Here is a 25,337-nt window from a genome sequence, read left to right on the forward strand (position 1 = left end):
TTATAAAACAAAGTGGATGAATGATTAAAATGTAATATATAACTGTTTTATATTCCAAAATTTATAAAAATCATGACTATAGTTATTAAATTAAAATATTTTTGCTTCTTTAAAATTTTATTTACTCTTAATATTATATATTTTTTAACTATTACTTCATACATTGATATTAAAATTTTTTAACTCCACAAAGATATTTATATGATTTTTATGTGTTCATTTACTAATTAAATAACTTAGTTATAATAATTATTTTAAAATATATCTCAAATAAACATGTGTTAATCTTTCAATCCCTGAAATAAAAAAGAAATTTTTTTAATTTAAAGCTAATTAAAAAAATCCTTTTTAATTTTTTATACTTAAACTTTTCAAATTTTAAACTTAATCACTAAAACGAAAAAAAACTAATTATCTACCAAAACTTTTAGGCTTCCTATTTACAGCTTTGGATCCCATTAACTGTAACATTGGGTTGGGCCCAAATTAGGATATCATGATTTGGGCCAGTTATTGGTCCAAAAGGCTAACGGAAGTACCCTAATCTGTTGACCTTCTTGACCCATCTTAGATTTTTTTTTTTTCTTCTTTTCATCGGCTCTCCCTCTCATTCTTTCTTTATTTCCTTCTTTCTCTTGTAGGTGCTGGCTAGCGGGCGTGGCTGCTGCCTCGTTTTGTTTTAGCAGCGTTCACTCCCCCAAAAAAAGAAAGTCAAAACCCTAATTCCTCTTTCACCATGAACTGTTCAAGTAAGATTTCTCTCTCTCTCTCTATACTTTGTTTTCCTTTCGTTAGACGCTGTCGGTTTTTGTGATCTGAATAGTTTTTGGTTGTCCCTGTAGTCTCCGGCGAGGTGCCGGAAGAGCCCGTCGTCTCCATGAAATCCGGCTTGCTTTACGAGAAACGCTTAATTGAGCGGCACATTTCGGTTCGCTTTTTTTACCCTTTTTTTTAAGTTTCTAGGGTTTTGACTTTCAAATTTCAGTTTTTCGTTTTGTTTTAAAGTTCTCTTTTTTGTTTTGATTTTTTTCTTTTTTGAGATTTAAGGTAGGTTTGGATAAATTTGCTGCATGTTTGATAGAGCATTTGTTTTTCTGTTTTAATTAGGATTATGGGAAGTGTCCTGTTACAGGGGAACCACTTACTATGGACGACATTGTCCCAGTCAAAACTGGCAAGGTGATTTTACTATTGGTGGTTTCATTACATGTTTCCATTGCTTCTTTGTGAGCTGATTTGTTGCTTTTTATGGTGTTTAATGCAGATTGTGAAGCCCAGATCTTTAACAGCGGCTAGCATTCCTGGGATGCTTGGAATGTTTCAGAATGTATGTTTTCCTGATATATATATATATATATATATAAAATATAAATATATATATATCTTTTATATTCAGTATTGTTTTTAATGTCTGAATTAGTTCAAATCATAGCACACTTAAAGTTTGCCGACCATCCTTTCTTTTCTGTTATCCATGTGAGTGCTTGGTGGGGAGGGGGATTTTCACTTGTCCTGTGTAATTTGTAACAATTCTGCAGTTGATTTTACAGAAGGGGTGTGACTTTGCTGCTTTATTTTTAGCCAGAAATGAATGCTCTCTGCATAATTCTTCTTATCTTTTCCATGGGTTGTTGCCAATGCAAATTTTTACCTGCCAATAAATTTTACTATGTTTGCATCAAATTTTCCTTAGTGTTTTGCTTCTGATATTGCATTACATCCCTCATTGCAGGAATGGGATGCTTTAATGCTATCCAATTTTGCTTTGGAGCAGCAGCTACATACAGCTAGGCAAGAGCTAAGTCATGCACTCTACCAGGTAACAACAATTTGGATATAGGTGTCTAATTATAATTTTGACATTTTTATAAGCCTTTTTACTTATTGGTTTTTGTATGTTGAGTTATATCACTGTAGAAAGAGTGTAACATTTTATACTTTAGTTTCCTTTTGTCTAGATTGGAGCAAAAAATCTTCTTGATAATCTGGTGTGAGTGCTTGTTGTCAAATACATTTTTTAATCTTGCTGGTGGTTATATTCCCTTAAACATTCCCACAGAAGCTTAGTAATTTAGCTGAATGGTTGTGTATGGGCTTTGCTTTCTAGCCTCGAGTTTTATTTATAGTCTTTGTTACAGTTTTTTTATTGGGGATGCTTTGCTTTAAAAATGTTTACCTTCAACTGTGAAGTGAAGTAAACCAATTTAAAAGATTTCTTTTAAAGATCCATGTGGTTATGAAATCTGATAATAAAAGGATATTGAGCTTTAACTCACCCGTTGACTTTTGGTATTTTTTTTCCCTCTGATTCTTTATTTTTTATCTAATTATAATTTAGTTCAACTTGTTATCTTTCTTATACAGCATGATGCTGCCTGCCGTGTGATTGCAAGACTTAAAAAGGAAAGGGATGAAGCCAGGTCATTACTTGCAGAGGCTGAGAGGCAGGCACCTTTTCCTGCATCGGCAGTTACTGCAAGTGTTTCTTCTCTAAGCAATGGAAAGCGAGGTTCTTTCTCAGTATGCTTTTCATAAATGTTTATTTATCTTTAACTAATTCAGTGTTTTATTTGAGATTTATTTTTGTAATCATAGCTGCAGAGAATGAAGATATGGGCCCTGGTGCAAAGAGAATGCGCCCTGGGGTTTCTGATAGTGTTATTGCTGAGTTAACAGAATGTAATGCAGCTCTGTCACAACAGCGTAAAAAGCGCCAGGTACTCTTCATCCCGTATGTCTTAAGTAGTTCCAACTTTTTTTTTTTTGGATAACATCTTCATATTTTCTTTGTGGTCCCCCTCCCTCCCATCTTTTCCTTGTGTTTCCTTTTCAGATACCTCCAACATTGGCTCCCATTGATGCTTTGGAGAGGTATACCCAACTTTCTAGTCATCCCCTTCACAAGACAAACAAACCAGGGATCACTTCGATTGATATCAATCTTTCAAAGGTGTGCTGCTCCTATTGGTTAAGTGAAACTATAATTTTGCCTATACCTCTCCAGACAAGAGGTGATTATGTTTAGGATGTTGCATGTTGTGGACTTAATATGTAATTGCCAAATTAAGGAAAGGAGAAATAGATCTGTTGGAAACAAAGTTTGGATGTTGAATTTGGAAATTTGTAAAGGCTATTACTGAGACGATGGCTAAGTTCATTTTTGTTCTTGTGCAATATGTCTTGGTAGACTAGTAATTTCTGATATTTTCATTTTATAGTAAGCCCATATCGGTCCAGCCTGTGGAACCCAAAAAACCTGTGCCAGTCCATTGAATGCAAATTTTTTGTTTTTAGAGGAGAATAAATTGCTTATTTGATTTATCTAATTTCATAATCATTGAATTAGAGTATATTATGGAAATCTGTTTTACAGATAGCAATGCAAAATGAAAATTGGAATAACCTCTACCTTTTTATGTTTCTACTAGTCTTCAAATCCTGTTGATTTACTTCCTTTTACTTCTGGTTGTTAGGGCATTGTCGCGACAGGTGGGATTGATTCTAGTGCAGTACTTTTTGATCGAACATCTGGAGAGATTTTATCAACACTCACTGGTCACTCTAAGAAGGTTTATTCAGTTCCTCTATTTTAGTCAGGGGCTACTGTTGTATACATTTTTCTTTTGAAATTTATTGTATGACTGCATTCTTCTTTGGTAGGTTACAAGTGTAAAATTTGTGGCTCAGAATGATGTATTTTTAAGTGGTTCAGCAGATAAGGTAAGCCAATTTTTCAAGTCTCAGGTTCCAGTTTTTGTTCCTTTTATTGTGGTCCTTTTTTAGGTTTATTCTCCTTAAAAGCTGTTCTTTAAAAGCATATAGTGTTCACATCTTAATTGTATAACCGTAACTATACCGCTTCATATTTTATCTATGTTTTAGCTTGCATGTCAATCTGATTGGTTTTTGAATGTTGCAGACTGTTCGCATTTGGCAAGGGTCTGAAGATGGAAACTATGATTGCAGACATATTTTGAAAGATCATACAGCTGAGGTAAATATACGCTCGAATTCAAATATTCTGAAATACGGACTGCTATGATTATCAAATTCTAAGTCTGGTTCATTTGTAGTCTTGTTGACATTAGAATAAATCTACCTTCTATTCTTCCAGGTTCAAGCTGTCACAGTCCATGCCACAAATAACTACTTTGTAACTGCTTCGCTTGATACAACATGGTGCTTTTATGATCTTTCCTCTGGCCTATGCTTGACACAGGTCTTAATCCCTCTTTCTCCCTCTCTCTGATCTGTAAGGTTTTGCGTTACAATGAACATCTTATTATTGCTGATGAAGTAAATGGATTAATTGGTCTCTTTTAATTAACTGTAACTTATATTAGTATTTGAATCTCTTTAATTGACCCTGAATTATGGGTTCTGACAATACTAACTTGTGTTTAACTGATTTGTGAAAGTTAATCTGTGAAGTTTTAATTGTGTTCCACAGTCACAGAATTTATGTGGACTATTAGTAGTGTCTTGTGAATTTCTAGCATGTATTCAAATTTCCCCTAAATGCCTTTAGGGCTTTCAATGGAACATCATTTTCTTTACTGGTAGAGGTCATCAGAAAATGATATTCTTTTTCCTTGAACCAAATTTCCATTTCATTTATTTGAAGAGGAATTCCTATAATATGATTCAGAATTTTATTTCTGCAGGTTGAAGACCCTTCAAATTCCATGGGCTATACATCTGCTGCTTTTCATCCCGACGGTCTCATCCTTGGAACAGGCACCACAGGAGCTACTGTTAGAATTTGGGATGTGAAGAGTCGGGTATATAGAAACTATGTTATGAGAACTGAACTTAATGTTTTTAGATATTTTGTCTTGCATTTTTAAAACCACTTTCTCTTTATTCTATTACCCTACAGGGAAATGTTGCCAACTTTGATGGACACACTGGGGCAGTAACAGCCATATCTTTCTCGGAAAATGGTTACTTCCTAGCTGTAAGCACTTAGCGATATATGCAGATTAGGTTGATGGTCATGAATTCCATGAACTGATTTATTTTTGTAACTGCAGACTGCTGCACATGATGGTGTTAAGTTGTGGGATCTGCGCAAATTGAAGAACTTCCGTTCATTTGAATTATATGATGAAAACACGCCAACTAACTCTGGTATGTAATATCTTGGTAGCAGACCCTGCTTGGCTCTATATTAGCTTGTCACCTATTGGCTCTCTTAGGTAGTGTAACATAGCTGATGTTTTTGGCATAGTACTTCTATTTACTGTTCTATGTAAACTAGTTTTCTCAACATACTCCTTGCTTTTCAGTGGCAACTTTAGACCTAAGGGTAAAAAAAAAAAGTGAACGAGCAAAATTTTACTTTCTTTTGATCAGAGTTGGTTATCATGAAAAGCTATACTTAACAGCAGATTTAATTCTGTTCTTTTTTCTCAGTGGATTTCGACCATAGCGGGAGTTACCTTGCAATTGCAGGCTCAGATGTACGGTAGGTGCTCTTAAGGTCTCCATATACAGTCTTGGCATAGGATATTTCTCTGGAATGAAACTTAAATTGGATGTAGACTGTTGTATGCACATGACGTCTCAATAGAGTGCTTATAAAGCTGTCTGGAGATTTGGCGTAGTAACGTTGGATTCCTCCTATCTAAAATTCCTAAGAACATGTGTTTAGTAATCTTGCCAGAAAACTTATGTCTTCGCTCCCACCCTCCCTCCCTCTGTAGTCATACAAGCTCATCCTCTCCTGAATATTATTTCAAAGATTCTTTTCCCATGATACTTGTTGATGCTGATTTAATGTTGTTCTTGCAGAGTTTACCAAGTTGGCAGCGTCAAAGCAGAATGGAATTGCATCAAAACTTTACCTGATTTGTCTGGCACAGGTTCGTCTTCTGTTCCCAGTCTATTATTATCATTATTATTATTCTGATTGGCAGCTGAAGTTGAAGTGCCTTGTTCTCCTCTATTTGCAGGTAGAGCAACTTGTGTCAAATTCGGTCCAGACGCAAGGTATTTGGCAGTGGGATCAATGGATCGCAACCTTCGCGTATTTGGCCTTCCTGAAGATGATGCTTCAACAGATTCATAAAAACCCCTTCTGTTTTGGCTAATATCGCAAATTGTGACTGTTGTGTGTTTCGTGGTTTAATTCAAACGCCAGATTTTGATGTCCGTCTAAATCTTGGTAGCCTTGAGTCTGTTCCCAAATCGCTTTTGAGGCTAGGGCATGAATGCACACCAGTTTTGGCCATTCCTTAAGCAATTTATGTGCCACTGTATCAGCTAAGCAGCTTTTGAAGAAACGAAAGTACAATGTCAATTCCTAGATTTTAAATGTCAGATAATGGGATTTTACCATTCTATCTTCTCTGACTCACGTTTAACTTAGGGAATGGGGAAATGGATATCGTCAATTGTTGCCTTTACGACTTTTATCTAAGCTAGAAAAATATTAATCGGACTGAGCAATGCTTTCAGATCGGAAAGAAACAACTTCATTGGTGTCATTTCAATTATTAATCAAAACCCCAATAATTTAACCTACAAGAAGAGCAAGTACGCCACCATATTCAATCTAACAGCCCAAAAATCAGGAAAAATCATGGATGGTACAAGTCAAAGAATAAAGAATGGCAACTTAAATACTCCCTAAAGGATTACAGATTTGTGCTAAAAATCTCAGCCTTCTTGCAGTTGCTTTCAGTTCTGAAGTATTGACGCATGTCTGAATCCCCAAAGCTGCCAAGTTTAAAGCATATAGAATACAAAGGTACAATCAAACAAGGGGTTCAATGGGAGAAAACGTTTCAAACTTAAGTAAATCTAAAGGAAACATGATTGCTCAAAAAACATAAACAGGATATGCGCAGAAATTCCTTGTAAATGAATCTGCAACCTGTTAAATTCCTGTCTCTAATTTTTGGAGCAAAACTAAGAATTTTTTAATAGTTAACAGGATCTAGGTCTTAGTTCATCCAATACTCCAGTCCTGCTTAATCATAAGTAGAGCAGCTAAGTGAAACAAAGCAATTGTTTCATCACCTATGGCTGAGAGGAGTTATAAACGCTGGCATTACAAAACCAAAGAAGAGAGAAATTTCCTTGTTCGCAAGTTGTATGTATCAAAAAGAACAGGCATGCTGAGTTTTCCATATGCATTTACTTATAGACACTATAGTAGGCATGTCAGGGCTCATTGGTATGGGTAAATTTTGGTAGTGCAAAATTTATATGTTTATTAAAAATTCCCCTTTTACCTTTCATTAAGAGATGCACTGGCCTTTTTTATCACTTTTTCACTTGAACCATATTTGAGATTCAATCAGCAGCCTATCAGACGATCACTCAAGTTTTTGTTTTACGCTTAATGTTGAGAAACAGATAACCAAAAATGATTTGGAATGAAATTGGTCAAAAAGAAACTAAAATTACCTCAACATTCTTTAGCTCAAACTCTTCGTTGTGAGCCAAACACAAGTTCCCAAATGTTTCACAAGGTCCACTAGTTCCACTTAACCTATTGTAAAGAGAAAATCACAATAATGAGAAAAAAATATAAAATATTTTTAATAGAAGTCTACTTGGCAGAACTCTAAAAGAGAAAACTGCAAATTGCAACTTACAAATCTCCATCCAAGCCCAACGCAAAGTTGCCACCACCACCAAGTGCTAACAAGTCATTCAAACAAATATAATAATAACGATTGGCACCTGTTTAGATAAATATGACACAAGGTCAGAGCCTATAATGCATGAAAAATCATTCAACATCAACTCAAGCAAAGTGCTTAAAAGTTTTGTCAGATTAAAAAGAAACTAATCTCACTGAATAAAAAACCAGCATATTAATCCTTGAAACACAATTATTAATTTCTTATGCCATCCATCAAGGTTAAAACTATTTCCTATCTAGTTTCAGGAAAAAAACAAAGAATCTGGTCCAAAAAATAATCTTTACTTGACATTTGACAATTGATAGCATTTAGTTGTCAATCAAATTGATAAAGAGCACATTTCAAGTTGGGCATATGTGACAGAAAAAGAGGATAGAAAATGAATCACATTGCATAGGAAGAATGTGGTGGTTATAAAAGCAGCATGAATGTAATCACATCTTCCAATCAGCAGGCATACATTAAATTAATCTTTCTCTTTATGTATATCACTATTACATGTGTAAGTAGTAAGTTAGATTTGTCTTGACATGTTCACTACAGTATCTAAAAAATAAAGTGCATTAAATACTTTGACAAATTGCATACCAGTTGGTCTAAATAGCCTCGGTTCACCATATATGGTTGTGAATACATACGTCTGGTTTGTTCCCTGTCAATAAACAAGAGAAATAAAGCTAAGGAGGCAGAATCACAGTTTATAAATTAAGAAATGAAAGGACATAGAGAAGGATGGCAAACAAGCAACAAATAATAAAGAGAAACCAAGTCATCATGTAAACAAAACTATATTCATAACTTAAACAGGTCTGTTAGCATACTTGATATTTTCTCTTTGGCGTAGGTTTCAAGGGGCATTCTAGCATTGCACCAAAGACAGCTCCTTGCCTATCTCCAGTAATCTAGAATTTGTACAACATCATGCAAATAATTCCGAGGTATTAAAAACTAATTAAATATTTTAAAATTCAGATAGACAACCTCTAATGACAATTGAATTCATTAATATATAAACATCAACATACCAGCAAACAAGGGCCAGGAAGCTCAGCACTCTTACGAATCAGTGTCCGAAGTGATATACCATGTTTCAACGTACTGCCCTTCATTTGAAAGAGTTAATACCAAATAAAGATCCAAAACCAAAAGCACAAAGCAGTTTTTACCAAAGAACTGCAAAGCTTATTACAAGTCTTACCTATACAACAACATCCATTGACACCCTTTAACAATATTGGGAAGGGAAGAGACCAAGAATTCATACAAATCAGAGGTAATAAACACAGATTCATCAGAAAGATTCGGTGGAGGCTTTACTGGACTCTGTTGCTCTCTTGCTTCATGAAATTCATCAGAATCACTGCTACTCCCTTCAGAGGTGTGACCCTTATCCAAACGAGGACTAATTGTTTGCTTATCATCACTATCCATCCAAATTTTCTCCTTATCTTCACATACCTTTTTTAAGTCTTCACTCATATACGTAACGGTGCATTCTTTACAACCATCCAAAGATTCATCTTGCACCTCAAATTTCTTGTTCTTCCATCTAACCGGAAGTGACTGAATTGGCTTTAGATCACTTTCATGATCATTCGATTTAGACCCACCGAAGCTTACTGAAGGGATAATGTAAGAAAATACTGAAGACAAAGATTTTGGCCGTTTAGAATACCATCTGGCCTACACATTCAAAAATTTCATCACAAAATCACTGTAACTAAAATTCACAAGTAAAATGACTCTTTTAACACATCAAATATATATATGAAACATAAAATAGCAAAAAAAAAAAAAAACTTGAAATGAAAAATATTAATTTGAGTATTTGACCAATCCTAAAACCATTTTTTAAAGCTTTACAATTGAACTTGAAATGAAAAACATTTGTTCAGGCCAATCTATAAAGTGGGTTATCAAATACCTAAACAATGAAAACATATTTTATGAAAAAAAAATACATTTTTAGTTATACCCTTTCTTGAATTATCTAAGCTACCAAAAGTAAATTTATTTGTGATGATTATGAATGAAATAATATATATAAATAGGCCCAAATCAGCAAATTTTAGTTATTTTCCAAAGATCATAAATAAAACAAAAAAAAATACAATTTTCGGCTGCCCATTTAAAAAAATAACAGAAATATCAATAAAAAATTAACTACAATTTCTATAAGCAACCCAGATCAAGTTTCTAACAATAAATACAAAAAAAAAAAAAAATACCTGATAAAGATCAGATGGTGAAGAAGGAGAAGAAGGAGGAGAATGATTTGGCGAATCCGCAAATAAACGTGAAAGACTCCCCGCTACTTTCTCTCTCAATGAGTTCATTTTCAATTTTTTTTTCCAAGTGATTTACTGTTAAAAATGTTTTTTTTTTTAGGTTTTAACCCATGAACAATTACAAATAAATGAATTTTGAGTGAAATTGAAGGAAAAGAAGTTTTGTTTTTCCTTTTCAATTTTTGGGTTAGAACTTGGAAGAGGAGAAGAGAATAATTGTCGGTGCGAATAGAGGGAAAGGGCGAAAAAACAAGAGAGAAAAAGCAGCGAAGGTGAGGTGTTTGGCTTTTGCTTGATTTTTGGACAAATTGAATTTGTATTTTCTACGTATCTCTCTTTCTCTCCCTGTTCTTAATTGGTGGGTAGTGAATAATGCATTATCTATTTTAATTTTTTTTAAAACTCATAATTTAAAATACGATTTAATGATATAAAAATAATATGAAAAATAAATATAAAAATAATATAATTTAATATTTTAATAATAATTATATATAAATTTAATAAAACTAAAAAAATATATTTTTATTTTTTTTATTAATATAAATTATAACATATGATTTTTATATATAATAAAATATGAATATACAAATTGTCAATTTTATTTTTTGAGATATATATTTTTTTAATTTTGAATCTTTATTTTTCTTCTAATGCTTTTATTTGAAGAAAATATTTAGACAAAATTTTTTAAGTGAAGTTCGTGAAATTTTTTATTATAAATTATTAAATAAAATTTAAAATCAAAAATAAAAATTAATAGATTAAAAATTTTCGTTGTATAAATCAAGTATGTAAAATTTTAAAAAATTTAATAAATTTTGATATATACTTTAATATAAATATTTTTAATAAAAATGTTGACATAAATTTTATCATTAAATTAGTTTCGATTAAATTTAAATTATAAATAATATTTTTAATAAGTTTTTTATATATTATTGATATTAATATTAAATTTTATTAACCTATCGGTTTAAATTTTTTATTAAAATTTTTATTAAATCATTTTTTTTAATTTCATAAATTTTACTTAAAAAACTTTGCATAAGTTTTGTCCTTCATTTGAACGTGTAGAAAAAAAAAAGTTTCATTGCATTTTGAGCATCATTTTATGATTAAATTTTAAGATTTAATTATAAAATAATACTCGTGATATGTTAATTTAAAATGAGTCTTTTTAATATCATGAATTAAACCACGATATTTAATTTTGTAAAAATGGCACCCAATATTACACAAAAAATATTTAAATTATACAAATGAATTTAGCTAATAATTATATATTTATGTTATAAATCCGTGCTCACAAAGATTAAACACTAAATTATTAATACATAAAATAATTTTCTTGCAAAATTTCCTTAAAATTAAATATTTGTGCATTTTAAGTAACCTAACATTTGTTAGGTTTATGTTTCTAATTTGTCATTGTTAGGCAAATAATTTTTATTATATCTTGTGTTGTTCATCAAGTGTATAATAAAATGGTATGTCAATGTGACTGATATTAAAGAATTTAATTATGAATAATTTTATCAATGAAAATGAAAGTTTTTAGTTTAAATATAACATTTCCTTTGTAGTTAACAATAGCAAAAAAAAAAAAAAAAAGTGAAAATTTGGCATTTTGGGTCAATGAGCTTGGAATATGTGACTGTTAGGTAGGTCAAATGTCAAGCATAAGAAGTTAGGAATAACTAATCAACTTATGGTCAAGGTTTTTTAATATCTATATACATTATACAAGTAAAAATATTAAGATTCTAAAAATATAAATTATACAATATTTTATTATATTAATTAAGTGATAATGATTTGATTTAGTTTGATTTTAAAAAAAAAATTTATTTATGAACAATATTTTGTTTTTGTTTTTTTTTAGAAATTGAATCGAATACTAAATTGACTCGAATTAAATTTCATTGTTTAGAATTGGTTTGGTTGATTATTTTTTAACGTTAAAGAAATTTGATTTTTAAATTTATTTTATTTTATAAAAATGTAAAAATAATTTGATTTAATCTATCTAATTTTGATTTTTTTGTTATGAAATGTAAATCAAATCGAACTAAATTTATTTTTTAAAAATTTGAATCAAAATTAAATCAAACACTACAGTTTGAATAATTTTTTTATTTGATTTGAATCAAATTTAAATATTAAATATATATATATATATTATATTTAGATCAAATTTTGAATCGAAAAGTGAAAAATTAAAAAGAAATTAAATCGAATCAAATCGATAAAATTCGATTTTGTTTAAACAAAAGTTTAGTTCAAATTTTAAAATTTTATAATATTATGTAATATCCAAATATACCTAACCAAATTCGATCTAAATTAAACTATTATCACCCCTAACTAGTAATATTTTCATGTATTCATTCAGAAAATAGAGAAAGCTGGCATAGAGCTATGAAATTAGACACCAAACCAGCTGGTATCTGCTAGGGGAAGTAATTGAAAAACTGGTTCTCTTTGGTACCTATTGATGTTATTTTTAAAATTATCATGGTAGTATAATTATAGAGATGATTTTATTATCAAGATAATTTTATCATTTATGATTTAAAATTATTTTATTTAGTTAATAATTATTAATTCATACAAATTAAATATTATTGTATTTGATATTACTAAAAATTACATATTATTTTATTTTAAAATATAAAAATAACTATCCTTATTATAATAATTATACAAATTAATGATTTAAATGTTGTTTAAAGAAAATAATTCATAAAACATAATAATATCTTATATATTTTATAATAAACATAATTAAATTGTTAAATATATTTATTTATTAAGTAAACTAATTTTTATAATATAAATTATGTAACAAAAATTTGAATTAGAGAATAAAACTAATATATTACAATCATCATAAAAAAACAAAGACATTATATTATATATAAAACATTACAAAAATTAAAAAAATATATACAAATTATTTTTGAATTTGTTATAATAAATATTAGTTTGAAAATATAAAAATTTATTATATAAAATAATTACAAATTTAAGATGAATCAAAATTTTAATTCACATATTGAATTAATAATATTAACTATTATTGATTTTATATATCACTTTAATTAGATGATAAAAAAATTTTACTCTTTTGGATATGAATTATATTATTTTATAAGAAAATGATTTTATCACTCTCGATGATTTAATATCACTATCATATGAAATTATCAAATACTTATTAAATATGATAATTTAATCATTATATATAAATCACTATAAATTTTTAAATAATCATTTTATATCAAACACTATTTTTGAATGATTTGAAATGAGTTCTAACCAGCTATTTTAGCATGGGTTTTTTGTATGTACCTCCATCGTTTATTGCTAGCACATTATTTTTGGGCCACTGTTTTTTTTCCCTCACAAGGAAAGAGCACGCCCAAGTGGCTATTAGGCCAAAAAACCTTAATACAATCACATCAACGGAAGCATAATCAAATAATAAATCAAACACATACAAAATAATAATTTAACGTATTTCGGTTCAATTAATCTGCATCCACGAATGAAAAACAAGATTCACTAGTTGTAAAAAATTACAAACATACATAAAAATAAATCATCAACCACTCAATACCCATAAACTCTTTTAATCTCCTTTAGTCCTATTGAGTATTCTCAACCCAAACAAATACATACCCATGTGCACCCTTTCAACACAACCAAATAAATACTCATATGCACCCATATATCATATCTATGTAGACCCTTTCAGTCTCTTTTAGTCCACTCACAAACAAACATACACACTCATAAGACGTAAAGCCTCAATACTTTTACGAGGTGTCTATCTCACAAAATTCTACAATTCTTTTACATCTTTTTTTCATAGCTAACTCTGTAGAGACTTCACCTATTTATAATCATACAAACTTGTTTATTAAGAATCTTTTTTTTTTAAGAATTCTTCTCCTGCAAGTCAAACTTGCCTATTAAGAATTTTTTTTCTCTTAGAATTTTTCTTTTGCAAGTATTATTGTCTATCAAGCAATATCTGATCAATCTCAAACAAATCTCTAATAAATCTCAAACAACTTTCTTATGGGATTTAAGTCATTATTCCTAACAATCTTCACCTTGACTTAAATTTTATCAATCATCTATCTTTATGCTAGATATGCTTAACTCTTCTACCTGTAATGGAAGTCTCACGATCATCTTCTCTTATGTGTCTTCATACTTCATGAAAACTAATCCTCAATCCTTAATCCTCAAAACTTGAACTCAAACTTTTTTTTTGAATCAAGTTCCTCTAGACTTATCTATTCCCATGTCTTGAACCATTAGCTATGATATCATTTGTTGGAAAATCAACCTCGCTCTGATGCCATTTGCTAGACCAAAAGGTCTTAATATAATCACATCAACGGAAGCATAATCAAACAATGAATCAACCACATAAGATAAAATAATTTAACGTAGTTCAGTCCAACTGACCTACGTCAACGGATGAGAAACAAGATCCATTAATTGTAAAGAATTACAAACATACTTCAAATCAATCCCACTCAACAATCAATACCCATAAACCTTCTCAATCTCTTTTAGTCCTACGGAGTATTCTTAACCTAAACAAACACATACCCATATATACTCTTTTAACATAACTAAGCACATACCCATATGCACCCATATATCATACCTATGTGGACCCTCTTAGTCTCCTCTAGTCCACTTACAAACAAACATACACACGTATAAGACGTAAAACCTTAATACTCATATGGGACGTCTATCTCACAAAATTCTACAACTTTCTTACATCTTTTTCTCATGCCTAACATTGTAGAGACTTCACCTATTTATAACCATTCAAACTTACCCATTAAAAATCTCTTTCCTCTTAAAATTCTCTTCATGTAAGTCAAACTTACCTATTAAAAATTATTTTTCTCTTAGAATTCTTTTCTTGTAAGTTAAACTTATCTATTAAGAATCATCTTTCTCTTAGAATTCTTTTTTTGTAAGTTTTCTTGTCAATCAAGCAATATCTGACAAATCGTAAATAAATCTCTTATGAGATTTGAGTCATTATTCTCAACAGTGACCACATTATTTCTTAATTGAGCCTTATGTGTTTTTTTTTTTTTTTAATATTTAGTTTGATATTTAAATTTTAATATTTATAATTTTTTAATTTTAAAATATGGTCTTCTTATTAAAAAAAAATTGATTTAATGATTTTCTTCTAATACATACATTTTCAAGTTTTTTTTTTTTAAATTACGATTAAGGTTCGAATTTGAAATCTTCAACTTCAGCTTTACTGAACTACCTAAGAGCTAACAAAGTCACTACATTTTCAAGTTTCTCATCTACATAATTATTTATGATTTTATGCTTTTTCGACAACTTGAGCGGTGAGCATAGGTTTTAATAATTTACACTAACTTTATTGAAAAAGGGTTTGCTACTTGCTAGCCAGGCTCTCAGGCATTCAGGCTTTGCCTCTCTGAGCCCGATCCACACTTTAATTCCATGTGAACATAGCTAAAATAACGCTCCCCCTCTTTGAAAAACATCTTAAATTTCAAAACCATAACCTTTTTGCTACTCTGAAAGATTTGAATGCCATTATTTATTGACTATGGCTCATGAATGAGTTTCTCTAGCTTGGGAAGAAAACAACAAATAATAATAATAATAATAATAATAATAATAATAATAAAAAATCAGGAGCCAAACATCATAAAAAAACCACTGCTAGATTGTTATTCATGTTCTTTGTAGTTTTCAGGACAGCTAAAAGAGTGTTTAAAATTGACATTTTTTGAGCACTTGAGGTAGTCAAAATTTACATTTTGATCATTAAAATTAAAAATTTTATTCATGTGATTGTTGGTTAAAACTTGTACACAACAGTTAAACTGCTTCACTTCCAACATCAGTAGCTGTTAAAATAGTGACTATCAAGTTAGATAATATATATAATTTGCTTGTTTGATTGCCAAAATTGATTGGTATAGTGACAGTCGATCCCAGTTATGGATAGATGCTAATCTAAATGTAACAAGTTTGCTAAAGTCATCAGAATAATCTGATTCTTACCATTTTGTCTGATATCAATCAATCCAAGTATCCAACCAACAAACATTCAACTTTGGGAATTTTCTGCATTTAAACCATAACACAAAAGAAAAAGACTCTGCTGAAGAATATATTATGTACTGTCTGATAGTAAACAATTTTTTTATCAAGAAATCAATCTACCGAACCTCAATTAGTCTTTAGGTTAATCAACCAATGCTATGATGCCAGCTATGAAATGATTCAAGGTTTTGTCATGTTATAAATTCTTCCAAACGCATGCCAGGCTGTCATTTTCTTGAAAAAAGAAAGAAGAAAAGAACAATTTCAACATATCCTATGCACATCCAGGGCTTATGTATGCTAAAATTTAAACAGTATTACAATTATTATTCAATTTAAATATTATGTTTAAAAAGCAGTTTTGAAGTGAGATGTGCTTCAGTCAAACTTGACGGCACTTTCCTCCCATAAATTAGATTCCCTTACATCTCATAAATTCATTTTGTTCTCATTTTCTTGAAAATATTCAAAACGTTTGTTTAATCAGTTTCAGCATTTCCGTAAAAATATTTCTTTACTATCAATTGTTTTGTGCATTGTAGTCTCTTGTGAAGAGCAAACGATAAACCTCCCTCTGTCATCTGTGCACAGCTTCAGAGGTAGGCCATCCAAAAAAGGAAAATAAAAATCCCAAAGACCACAAAACCAAAAGCAGAACCAAAACTGAAAACTCTTTTCTAAAGGGTGAAGCTGTTGAAACCAAACCAAAGGTACACCAAATACTCAACCTTTTAATCTATGCTTAGTTTTAGCTAAAATCCACCAAGCACCTACGGATCCCTACCAAAACTGCAAGGAAACTGTAATGATTTGATTCAATAAAACTACCCCAACAAATGGGTTTTGGTTTTTCTTCAAAACCCTTGTTTCTTTTCCTCTCATTTCTTGTTTTGTTTACCAATCTTGAACTTTCTTCACTAGTTGAATCTGCTTCTGATTACACAACGTTGGTCTACAAAGGTTGTGCAAAGCAGGCTTTCACAGATCCAGCTGGGATATACTCACAGGCCCTGTCTGCCTTGTTTCAAACTTTGCTTTCACAGTCCATGAAGGTAAAGTTTTTCAAGACAACTACAGGTACTGGTCAAACTACCATTACCGGCCTTTTTCAATGTAGGGGAGACCTCAGTAACAGTGACTGTTACAACTGTGTCAGCCAGCTCCCAACTTTAGCTAACAAACTTTGTGGCAAAACTATAGCTTCAAGAATCCAACTTTATGGCTGCTACATGTTGTATGAAGTTGCTGGCTTTGCTCAAATTTCAGGCATGGAAATGTTGTTCAAGACTTGTGGTGCCACAAATGTTGCTGGAACCGGATTTGAAGAGAGGAGAGATACTGCTTTTTCAGTTTTGGAAAATGGGGTGGTTAGTAGCCATGGTTTTTATACCACAAATTACCAATCTGTTTATTTATTGGGGCAATGTGAAGGAGATGTGGGAGATTCAGATTGTGGAGATTGCATAAAGAGTGCTGTTCAAAGAGCTCAAGTAGAATGTGGGAGTTCCATCTCAGGTCAAATCTATCTGCATAAGTGCTTCATTAGTTACAGTTATTATCCTAATGGTGTTCCTAGAAGATCATCATCTTCTTCATATTCACATCCTTCATCTTCATCAGGTAACTATAAATGGGTTGCCTTTCCTTCTCATTTATTTGATTTTCTAAATCCTTGTTTGATTGATTAGTTTCTAGCCTTCTGGTTGTAAAAGAGTTTTGTCCTAATTCAGATTAATCTCTTCTAAATGTTTTAATCTAATTGATTGGGGATCTTTTTGATTGATGTAGGGACAGGCCAAAATACAGGAAAGACAGTGGCTATAATATTGGGAGGGGCAGCAGGAGTGGGATTCCTTGTAATTTTGTTGATGTTTGCCAGAGGTGTGATGAAGAAACGCGATGGTATGCATTTGTGACGTACAAAAATTTATTTGTATTCTCTATTCCTGCTTTCTATTGTTGAATAGGAGTTTGTAAATTGATTGCTGATACACATTTATTTATCTTTTAATTTCTTTTCAGATTCCTGAAGGGGTCAGCGTTCATTTAGAGGTAGATTCTTTCAAGCAGAACATTTCTTTCCTCGTTTTGAAATTTGATTTGGGTTTTTTTCTGGTGAATATATTTGGTGGAGAAAGAGCTGTTCCAATTAGGTAAGAATTTGAGGGTAAGAACTCAGAGAAGCATTGGCCATTAGAGGGAGGGCATGAAAATGTAAACATGCATTTTTTTCTCAAAGGTGAAAAAGATGATATTGCAAGGAACTATAAAAGAATTAATGTTTTTGTCATCTTGAATGGATGATAGAGAATGAGATTTTGAGCAATGGGTTTTTACTGGCCATGTGGTTATTTGTCCTTTTTTTTTTTTCTCCCTTCTCCATGCTATTGCTTCTTCATTTTTCTTCATATCTTTTGATCTTTCTATGCTTTTCATAAAGCAGTTCCCTATGCCTCACACACACACACGCTCTCTCACCATACTGTTGAAATCTTTTGTATTTGCTGGTTGGAGCAGGCCATGATTTCCTTTATTTATTTCTTTTTCTTTTTTTTTTTTGCTTTTTGATTTTTTTATGCAAAGAGATGCAGAGAAGGGATTGCAAGGGATTTGAACTTCAAAGTTATTTGAAAGTCAAATTTTAAATATAATTATATGAATTGATATATAATTGATTGAATTAAGTTTTAGATTATTTTTTTATTTTAATTATGCAATCTTTTCCATGGTAATAAAATAGTTTTAAAAAAAAATAAAGTTAAGGAGAGTTTCTAGAAAATGTTGCCGTAGATTCAACAGAATCATCACTAATTTCTTATTGCAAGTACTATTAAACTAGTGCTTGTCCATGTTAAGTTCTCTCGCATGATATAAGATAGGGGCTGCAGACAATGATGTATATGATTTAGCATTTTTCTTTCTTCTCAAGTTAGTATTATTAATCTTTCTTTTTCTTTCTTTTCTCTTTTTCCTTTTTCAATCTCTTCTCTTCACTTTTTTCCTTTGAGTTAACCCCAAGTTTAGGACCTAAAAATTTCATCAAATAATTTACCTTAATCACTGTTGGCTTGTCAAAAGAAATCATAAACAGATGAGTTTGTTTTCCCAACTTTTTTGGCTTAATTTCCTTGTTCCACTCCCAAATCTCTGTCTAGAAAGCAACAGAATGAACAGCTTGCTGTAATTATCACAGGTTGGCAGCACACTGAGTTCTTGTCTTGTACAGGGAAAGTACATGGGAAGTTGGTTTTATCACCCAAATTTTACAATGGAAACATGTCATTTCACTTTCGCTTTCATCATATATATGGTAGTGTGTAAATCATAATTAATGAACAGTTAGGAGAGCTAGTCAAGCGAGTTGAGTTCTGTTTGAATTTAATCTCTTTCTGGAACAATCTTAAAAATCATTTCCTTACATTAACATGGTGAATTCAATATTCAGAAAGAATATTAACAAATGCTGATTGTTCCTTACAACTTTTTATAGCAGAAAAAAATGGGAAATTGAAAACTTTGAAGGCAATCAAAGCAAAAATCTCAAAAGGAAAAATGAACAAGAAAAAGCCAGGAAAGAAATGGAGCATGGTGGGAAGTGAGAGCACATTCACATCATCACATGGCTTGCCTTTTGTAGGTTTGGCCGGGTTCGTTGGTTTGTTCCTTAAATGACCAAAGTTTAGGCCTTGATTATTCTTTTCTTTGGTAAATATTCTTACAAACTTATGAAACTGGGAAGAAATTCAAACTGTTGATGCAGTGAGGTCCCCAAAGTTCTTTTTACAGTTTTGTACCAATATGCTTTTGGAGTGTGAAGATTCTCATCTCTATTGGAATTCCAACTAAAGAAACTGTTTCAGGGTAGAGTTAGAATGTCAGAATCATAGCCTCCAGTCAGTGTCTTGTTCACTGATCAATTCTGTTTCATTTATATTCCAAAACAACACCAAATAATTTAGCCTTATGTCTCAACCATTGTCTAATTATAGTCATTGGACCACAAGCCCAAAAGAAATGTAAAGGTTCCCCTCACCAACCTTCAAAGCCTAAAACAACAACTTTCAACCCCAGCAGCTGCTTCTGTTTCAAATCCTCTATCCCATGTTGTGAACATTTTTCACAAGCTCTTCCAAGAAAATGATCCAATGAATTAATTGAGGAAGATGGTGTAATTTATATAAGATAATTTAAAATATGATATAATAATCATAAAAAATATAAATATATAAATTTAATAAAATAAAAAATTTATATATAATATTTTTATATTAACATAAATTATGATATATAATTTTTTTTATAAAATATAATATAAATATATAAATTTTAATATTTTATATGAGAAGAATACAAGAACTGTTACCGCTGCTACTTGCCCCAAAGAAAGAAACGGTTCACAGCTGTGCACCGCAAAAAGGAGGCTGTCTCTAAGTGATGATGCCTATTGACGACCGACCAAAGTGTACCAAATACTTGATATTCAACAGCTGTAATCAGCTGTCCTCCCGCCAGATAAGGACTTACTTGAACCATTTTCATTTTTTTTTTAAATGAAATCTTTTTGGGAAAATGACAAGATTTTCATGATTATTTGAATGTGGGATACATTTTTTTTAAAAGTTTATTTATATATTTGAAGATCAAACCATATTCATGTTTGTCTCCATTTGAATGTATATCATCTATTAATACTTCAAAAAAAAATGAAAAATCAGTTTAATATAAACAAGAAAAACATAGAATTGGGCCATAAACAGTTATTAAGAATTGCTTGTTCAAACTTTGGTTGTTTTAAAATAAAATAATAAAAAGCTTTTTATTTTAATAGAACACCATGGATTGCTTTTGAAATGCAGTTTGCAATTGATTTCTTACATATGAATTATATGATTGAATGTTTCCAATGTGGATGTTGTTCTCAAGGGAGCGCAAATCCTAATCTGATTTCGGGGCTTTTCAAAAAGTTATCATGAAATTTTGATGTAATTTAATCACAATCATAAAATTTTATGTATATAAAATCAAATCTATACCATTAAAATATTTATAAAAAATCTATCTATTTAATATTTATTATGAGTTATAGTAGCTTTTATAAAATCGAATTTCTAAAATCAAAACTCCTAAAACCAACAATTCAAAAAAAAAAAAAAAAAAACCTCCTAACAGCGATTATATCATTTTTTTTTCTTTTTATATTCTAAAAGAAGACAAGAAAATTTATTTAAAGATTTTTTTTTTTTTGTGGAAACAATATTTGAAAAAATCTCAGGAGGGGTAGTTCTTATTTCTTAGTTAAACACATAACGTCAGACTTCTGTTGCAGTTAAACAGATAAAATGTTAGCGGTCGAATCTGGTGTGGCATAGATGTGGGTGAACAGAATGAAAGTGGAGTATGGCATAGAGCCGAGGCTTGAGCATTATACGTGTTTAGTGGGTGCATTGGAGAGAGCTAGGCGGTTGGAGGATGCAGAGAGGATCGCAATGACAATGCCGGTTAAACCTGATGCTGTGGAGATCACTGTTGTCAAGTTGTGCTCATCATGGTGCAGCAGATCTGGCTTTGAGGATGGCTAGGAGGAGGTTGTTGGAGTTGGATCCTAATGATGATTCAGCTTATGTGACAGCTGCAAATATCTTGATCAGTTGTAGGAAGATGGGATGAGGTTGCAGATACGAGGATGTTGATGAAATGTAGAAGAGCTTTGGGCAGGGGATAGGAGGCATGAGAGAATTGAAGAAATTTATGCAAAGTTGGCCAAATTGATGGAAGAGATTGGGAAACTAGGCTACAGGCGCGTCCGGGACAAGATGTTTGCATGAAGTAAGAAAAGCAGAGAGAAGAGAAGCACTTTGGTATCATAGTGAGATGTTAGCTTTATAGTATACTAATTTTAAATTAATGCGATGTACAAAAATATTCATATATCAATAAATCTTATATAAATATAATTTTTTTTAAATGATAATATGAGCTATTAAATTTATGAACAACTCATAATTTATATAATTATTTTTATTTAAAATTTTTATTTTAATATAATAAAATAAATTAATTACATATTGAATATATTTATACAGTTATCATCAATTTTAAAGAAAACTCAAATTATAATTTATTAAATCCAAATAATCTCTAAACAAAAAATAATAATATTTTTTATTTCAAAAAATTAAAAATTTAATCTTTAAAATCAATCTCACATATAAACTTTTTTCATGACAGATTCTTTCATAAGTTTTTATTGAAGCAAAGATGCAACAATTGATTCTCTAGTATTTTTTTTTTATCTTTGAAATGGGTGTTATTTTACTTGATGAGCTAATAGATTTCACAAATGAAAGTAAAAAATAGACAAAACAGGAATTTATAATTTAATAACAATTGAGTTACAATCTAGATTATATAACTTTATAATAAATATAAACATTATAATAAGCTTATACATATATCTTCTAATAATTTTTTACATTCAAGCTTATGATCAAAATCGTACACCTTATTTACTGTAAGTTTGGTATTATTTATCTCAAAATTATACTTAGTTGCCCGCATCTCTAACACATAAAATTTACCTTTAAGATATTCAAATATGTCTTGAATTTTATAATTTTCATTTTCCTAAATCATAAGTATAAATATATCAATCAATTAATTTGAATATTAAATAATATTAAAATAATTTTTAACTCAATAGCTTAACAGATATTTAATAAAAATCGTCAATATCTTTATTAATTAAATCCTAGCATTTGTATTGAACTATATGAACATCATCATTCTAGAATTATCATAGGCCTCAATATTTAACTTATACATATAAAAAATACAAAATTCTATAATTATAAATATAATATAATAATTTAAAATACTTTAATTATCATCATTGAATAATAATTTTTTTATGTATCAAATATAAAAAATATGAATACTAATTACCATGCAGTTGGATTAGGGACATCAATATTGTAGGAATAATATTGAAGTTTTCCATCAATTTTAAATAGTTAAAGAAATATAAAATATAAGTTTAAAAAGAGAATAACTTTTGAGCAGCAAAGACCAATAAACAATGTAAAGTGAAAATTAAAAAAAAAATTGAAGTAGAATTGAGTAGTGATCAAAAGATATAAAATTAGTAAAAAGTGGTTAAATATGCATTATGCTTAACCTAGAGCTACTTATACAAAATGTGTGTTGTAGGTTAATTAATAAGATAATTTTAATTTATGAAAGTTAATATTGAAATAATAAAAATTATGAGTGAATAATGGTTTGACAATGGTAGGTTGATTGATATTGAAATATTTTTTTCTAGCATTTACATTTAGAGATCCCTTAATTTAAATAATAAAATAAAATAAAATAAAATAATTTTATTTAATAATGGTAATAAAGTAAATTAATTTTTTATTAAATCAATGTGTATTAACATTTAGATTTTAAAATTATAAAACGTTACAAATGAAATCAAATGAAATCCAAGTGCATTAATATTTTATCAAATAAAATCAAACGTGCATTAATATTTTATCAAATGAAATTATAATTTAATGAAATATAAATCTATCAATCAAATATAAATTAATAAAATATTTTATTTCATTATTTAATTATGAAGAATTAATTTGATATATTTGCTTTCTATATTTACATATGAAATACATTAATTACTAGATATTATATTTAATCAAATATAAATATATCAAATAATTGATTAGAAAATCAATTATTTTATAATTGTAATTGTAGTATTTATTAATTTATTAATTATATATTGATTGATTTAATTTATCAAATTAAGAGTGATTTAAATTTAATAATAAAAATATAAATATAATTAATTTAATTTTTTAAATAAAAAATAAATTTTAAAAATATATTTATTAGATATCACGTGACGATTTTTAAAATCATTTACGTATCAATATTTTAAGTCGTCCACGTAAAATTTTTTGTCATTTTTGCCAAAAGCTTTGGCTTTTATATATTTATATAAGATGGGACAGTGAGTATAGTATCACCACCAGGAAAGCCTCTGAAGATCGCAAAGAGAGCCTTAATCTGTATCTATTTAGCAACTGCATTTATTCAATTTTCTTCACAACATGCAGAGAGTGAAAATTGATGAGAAAATGCACACTTTAAACCTTTCCTTTTCTTTAAGACTCTATTTGAGTAAATGAAAAGATTGATCTCGTTGAAATTAAAAAAAATAATTATTATTATTATAAATATAATTAAAAATAATTACTGTAATTACTATTGAAAAAAATTATTAAAAAATTTATATTAAATGAATATCGTTAGAATTGGTTTTTAAATTCAAGTGATAGTGTAATGAGCTCAATTGTATCTATGGTTAAGTTTCATCAAATCTTCATAATCCGGATGCATTGCATCAATTTCAATTATTTTTCTAGCAATACAAATAAAAAAATTCATAAACCTGAATACGTCTCAAACAATAAAATTTCAAAATTTTCAAATTTAATTTAATCCCAAAAAAAAGAAAATCCAATGAAGCATTACCATTAAGCAATAAACAGAACACTGAAAATTCTAAAATAACTCGCAAATTAAAGCGTAGAAGCGATTTTTCTGTATTACTTGGCAGGGGGTGAGCCAAGGAGATTTTGCTGCTGCAATTCCAATTCATTCAATTGCTGTTCACGATCCATCTCGATGATAAGTGGTACCACAAGGATCAGGAACGTTGTCCCTGCAAACCACGCAGCTTTTCCCGTGCTATTCAATAGCTTCTTAGTGACGTACGCGGCGTCGTTGGCGGCTCTCTTCGTGGCGTTGGTTATTGGGGAGTCTGATACGGCGTGGGAGATTCTGGTGATGATACCCATGTCGTCGTCGCTTGCGCCGAAACCTCGTTTTTTGCCTTGCCCAAAGAAAGACATTTTTTTGAAGATAGAGAAACGCGAGGACAAAGGACGAAGAAGAGATTCCAAAACCCTGTGTTTTGTTTTTGTCCTTTTCGCCGACAAACCCTTTGTTAATAAAAAAAAGTGCTTGTTCTCAAAAACTTCGTAAAAAGAAAAGAATTCCTCAGTTTTGGGTCGTCTTATAATGGGCTTTCGTCTCTCCATAGGCCCATAATTTGCCCCTTTTTCTTTTCGGATGAATAGCATGGTCTTTAAATTTTGAATCAAATTTTATTTTAATTTTTAAAATTATTTTATTTTGCTGATTTCATTTATACAATCATTTAAATTAATGATACATGTCAATTGACGCCACGTGG

The 25,337-nt window shown here is 30.0% G+C and overlaps 3 protein-coding genes and 1 pseudogene across 10 annotated transcripts; 2 read left to right on the plus strand and 2 right to left on the minus strand.

The window, feature by feature from the left end:
* The first annotated feature begins 550 nt into the window (after positions 1 to 550).
* On the plus strand, positions 551 to 6,344 carry LOC111306753 (pre-mRNA-processing factor 19 homolog 1-like). Of its 2 annotated transcripts, none has more exons than XM_022904611.2 (18): positions 551 to 749; positions 843 to 928; positions 1,108 to 1,179; positions 1,265 to 1,327; positions 1,733 to 1,819; positions 2,365 to 2,509; positions 2,596 to 2,717; positions 2,834 to 2,950; positions 3,474 to 3,569; positions 3,661 to 3,720; positions 3,920 to 3,994; positions 4,115 to 4,219; positions 4,665 to 4,781; positions 4,880 to 4,957; positions 5,034 to 5,130; positions 5,416 to 5,467; positions 5,794 to 5,864; positions 5,955 to 6,344. In XM_022904611.2, exons 1-18 carry the CDS (start codon positions 737 to 739, stop codon positions 6,068 to 6,070), a joined length of 1,572 nt encoding a protein of 523 aa, XP_022760346.1. In that variant the 5' UTR covers positions 551 to 736; the 3' UTR covers positions 6,071 to 6,344. The 2 variants fall into 2 exon arrangements, with proteins under 2 accessions (XP_022760346.1, XP_022760347.1); XM_022904612.2 differs by having other exon boundaries at positions 594 to 749; positions 2,602 to 2,717.
* A 116-nt stretch (positions 6,345 to 6,460) lies between these two features.
* Positions 6,461 to 10,268, minus strand: LOC111306754 (uncharacterized). Of its 3 annotated transcripts, none has more exons than XM_022904614.2 (8): positions 9,884 to 10,268; positions 8,854 to 9,338; positions 8,681 to 8,753; positions 8,477 to 8,557; positions 8,244 to 8,307; positions 7,605 to 7,692; positions 7,414 to 7,498; positions 6,461 to 6,720 (listed from the first exon to the last, which is right to left on the minus strand). In XM_022904614.2, the coding sequence occupies exons 1-8, from the start codon at positions 9,989 to 9,991 to the stop codon at positions 6,682 to 6,684; spliced, it is 1,023 nt and encodes a 340-aa protein (XP_022760349.1). In that variant the 5' UTR covers positions 9,992 to 10,268; the 3' UTR covers positions 6,461 to 6,681. The 3 variants fall into 3 exon arrangements, with proteins under 3 accessions (XP_022760349.1, XP_022760350.1, XP_089607408.1); XM_089751282.1 differs by lacking the exon at positions 6,461 to 6,720 and adding an exon at positions 7,166 to 7,311 and having other exon boundaries at positions 9,884 to 10,211; XM_022904615.2 differs by lacking the exon at positions 8,477 to 8,557 and having other exon boundaries at positions 9,884 to 10,169.
* A 6,183-nt stretch (positions 10,269 to 16,451) lies between these two features.
* On the plus strand, positions 16,452 to 19,859 carry LOC111306755 (plasmodesmata-located protein 2-like). Of its 4 annotated transcripts, XM_089751910.1 has the most exons (5): positions 16,482 to 16,788; positions 17,039 to 17,155; positions 17,345 to 17,698; positions 17,867 to 17,980; positions 18,101 to 19,859. In XM_089751910.1, exons 2-5 carry the CDS (start codon positions 17,125 to 17,127, stop codon positions 18,106 to 18,108), a joined length of 507 nt encoding a protein of 168 aa, XP_089608036.1. In that variant the 5' UTR covers positions 16,482 to 16,788; positions 17,039 to 17,124; the 3' UTR covers positions 18,109 to 19,859. The 4 variants fall into 4 exon arrangements, with proteins under 4 accessions (XP_022760353.1, XP_089608034.1, XP_089608036.1 ...); XM_089751908.1 differs by having other exon boundaries at positions 16,475 to 17,155; XM_089751909.1 differs by having other exon boundaries at positions 17,039 to 17,698.
* Positions 19,860 to 24,535: 4,676 nt separating this feature from the next.
* On the minus strand, positions 24,536 to 25,072 carry LOC111307418 (mitochondrial import receptor subunit TOM9-2 pseudogene; annotated as a pseudogene). Its single transcript, XR_016332003.1, has one exon. The product of XR_016332003.1 is annotated as a mitochondrial import receptor subunit TOM9-2 pseudogene (transcript).
* Positions 25,073 to 25,337: the final 265 nt, after the last annotated feature.

Source organism: Durio zibethinus, chromosome 22 (genome assembly GCF_047325235.1).
Source record: "Durio zibethinus cultivar Kanyao isolate XHJ-2024 chromosome 22, ASM4732523v1, whole genome shotgun sequence".
Classification (NCBI taxonomy): Eukaryota; Viridiplantae; Streptophyta; class Magnoliopsida; order Malvales; family Malvaceae; genus Durio; species Durio zibethinus.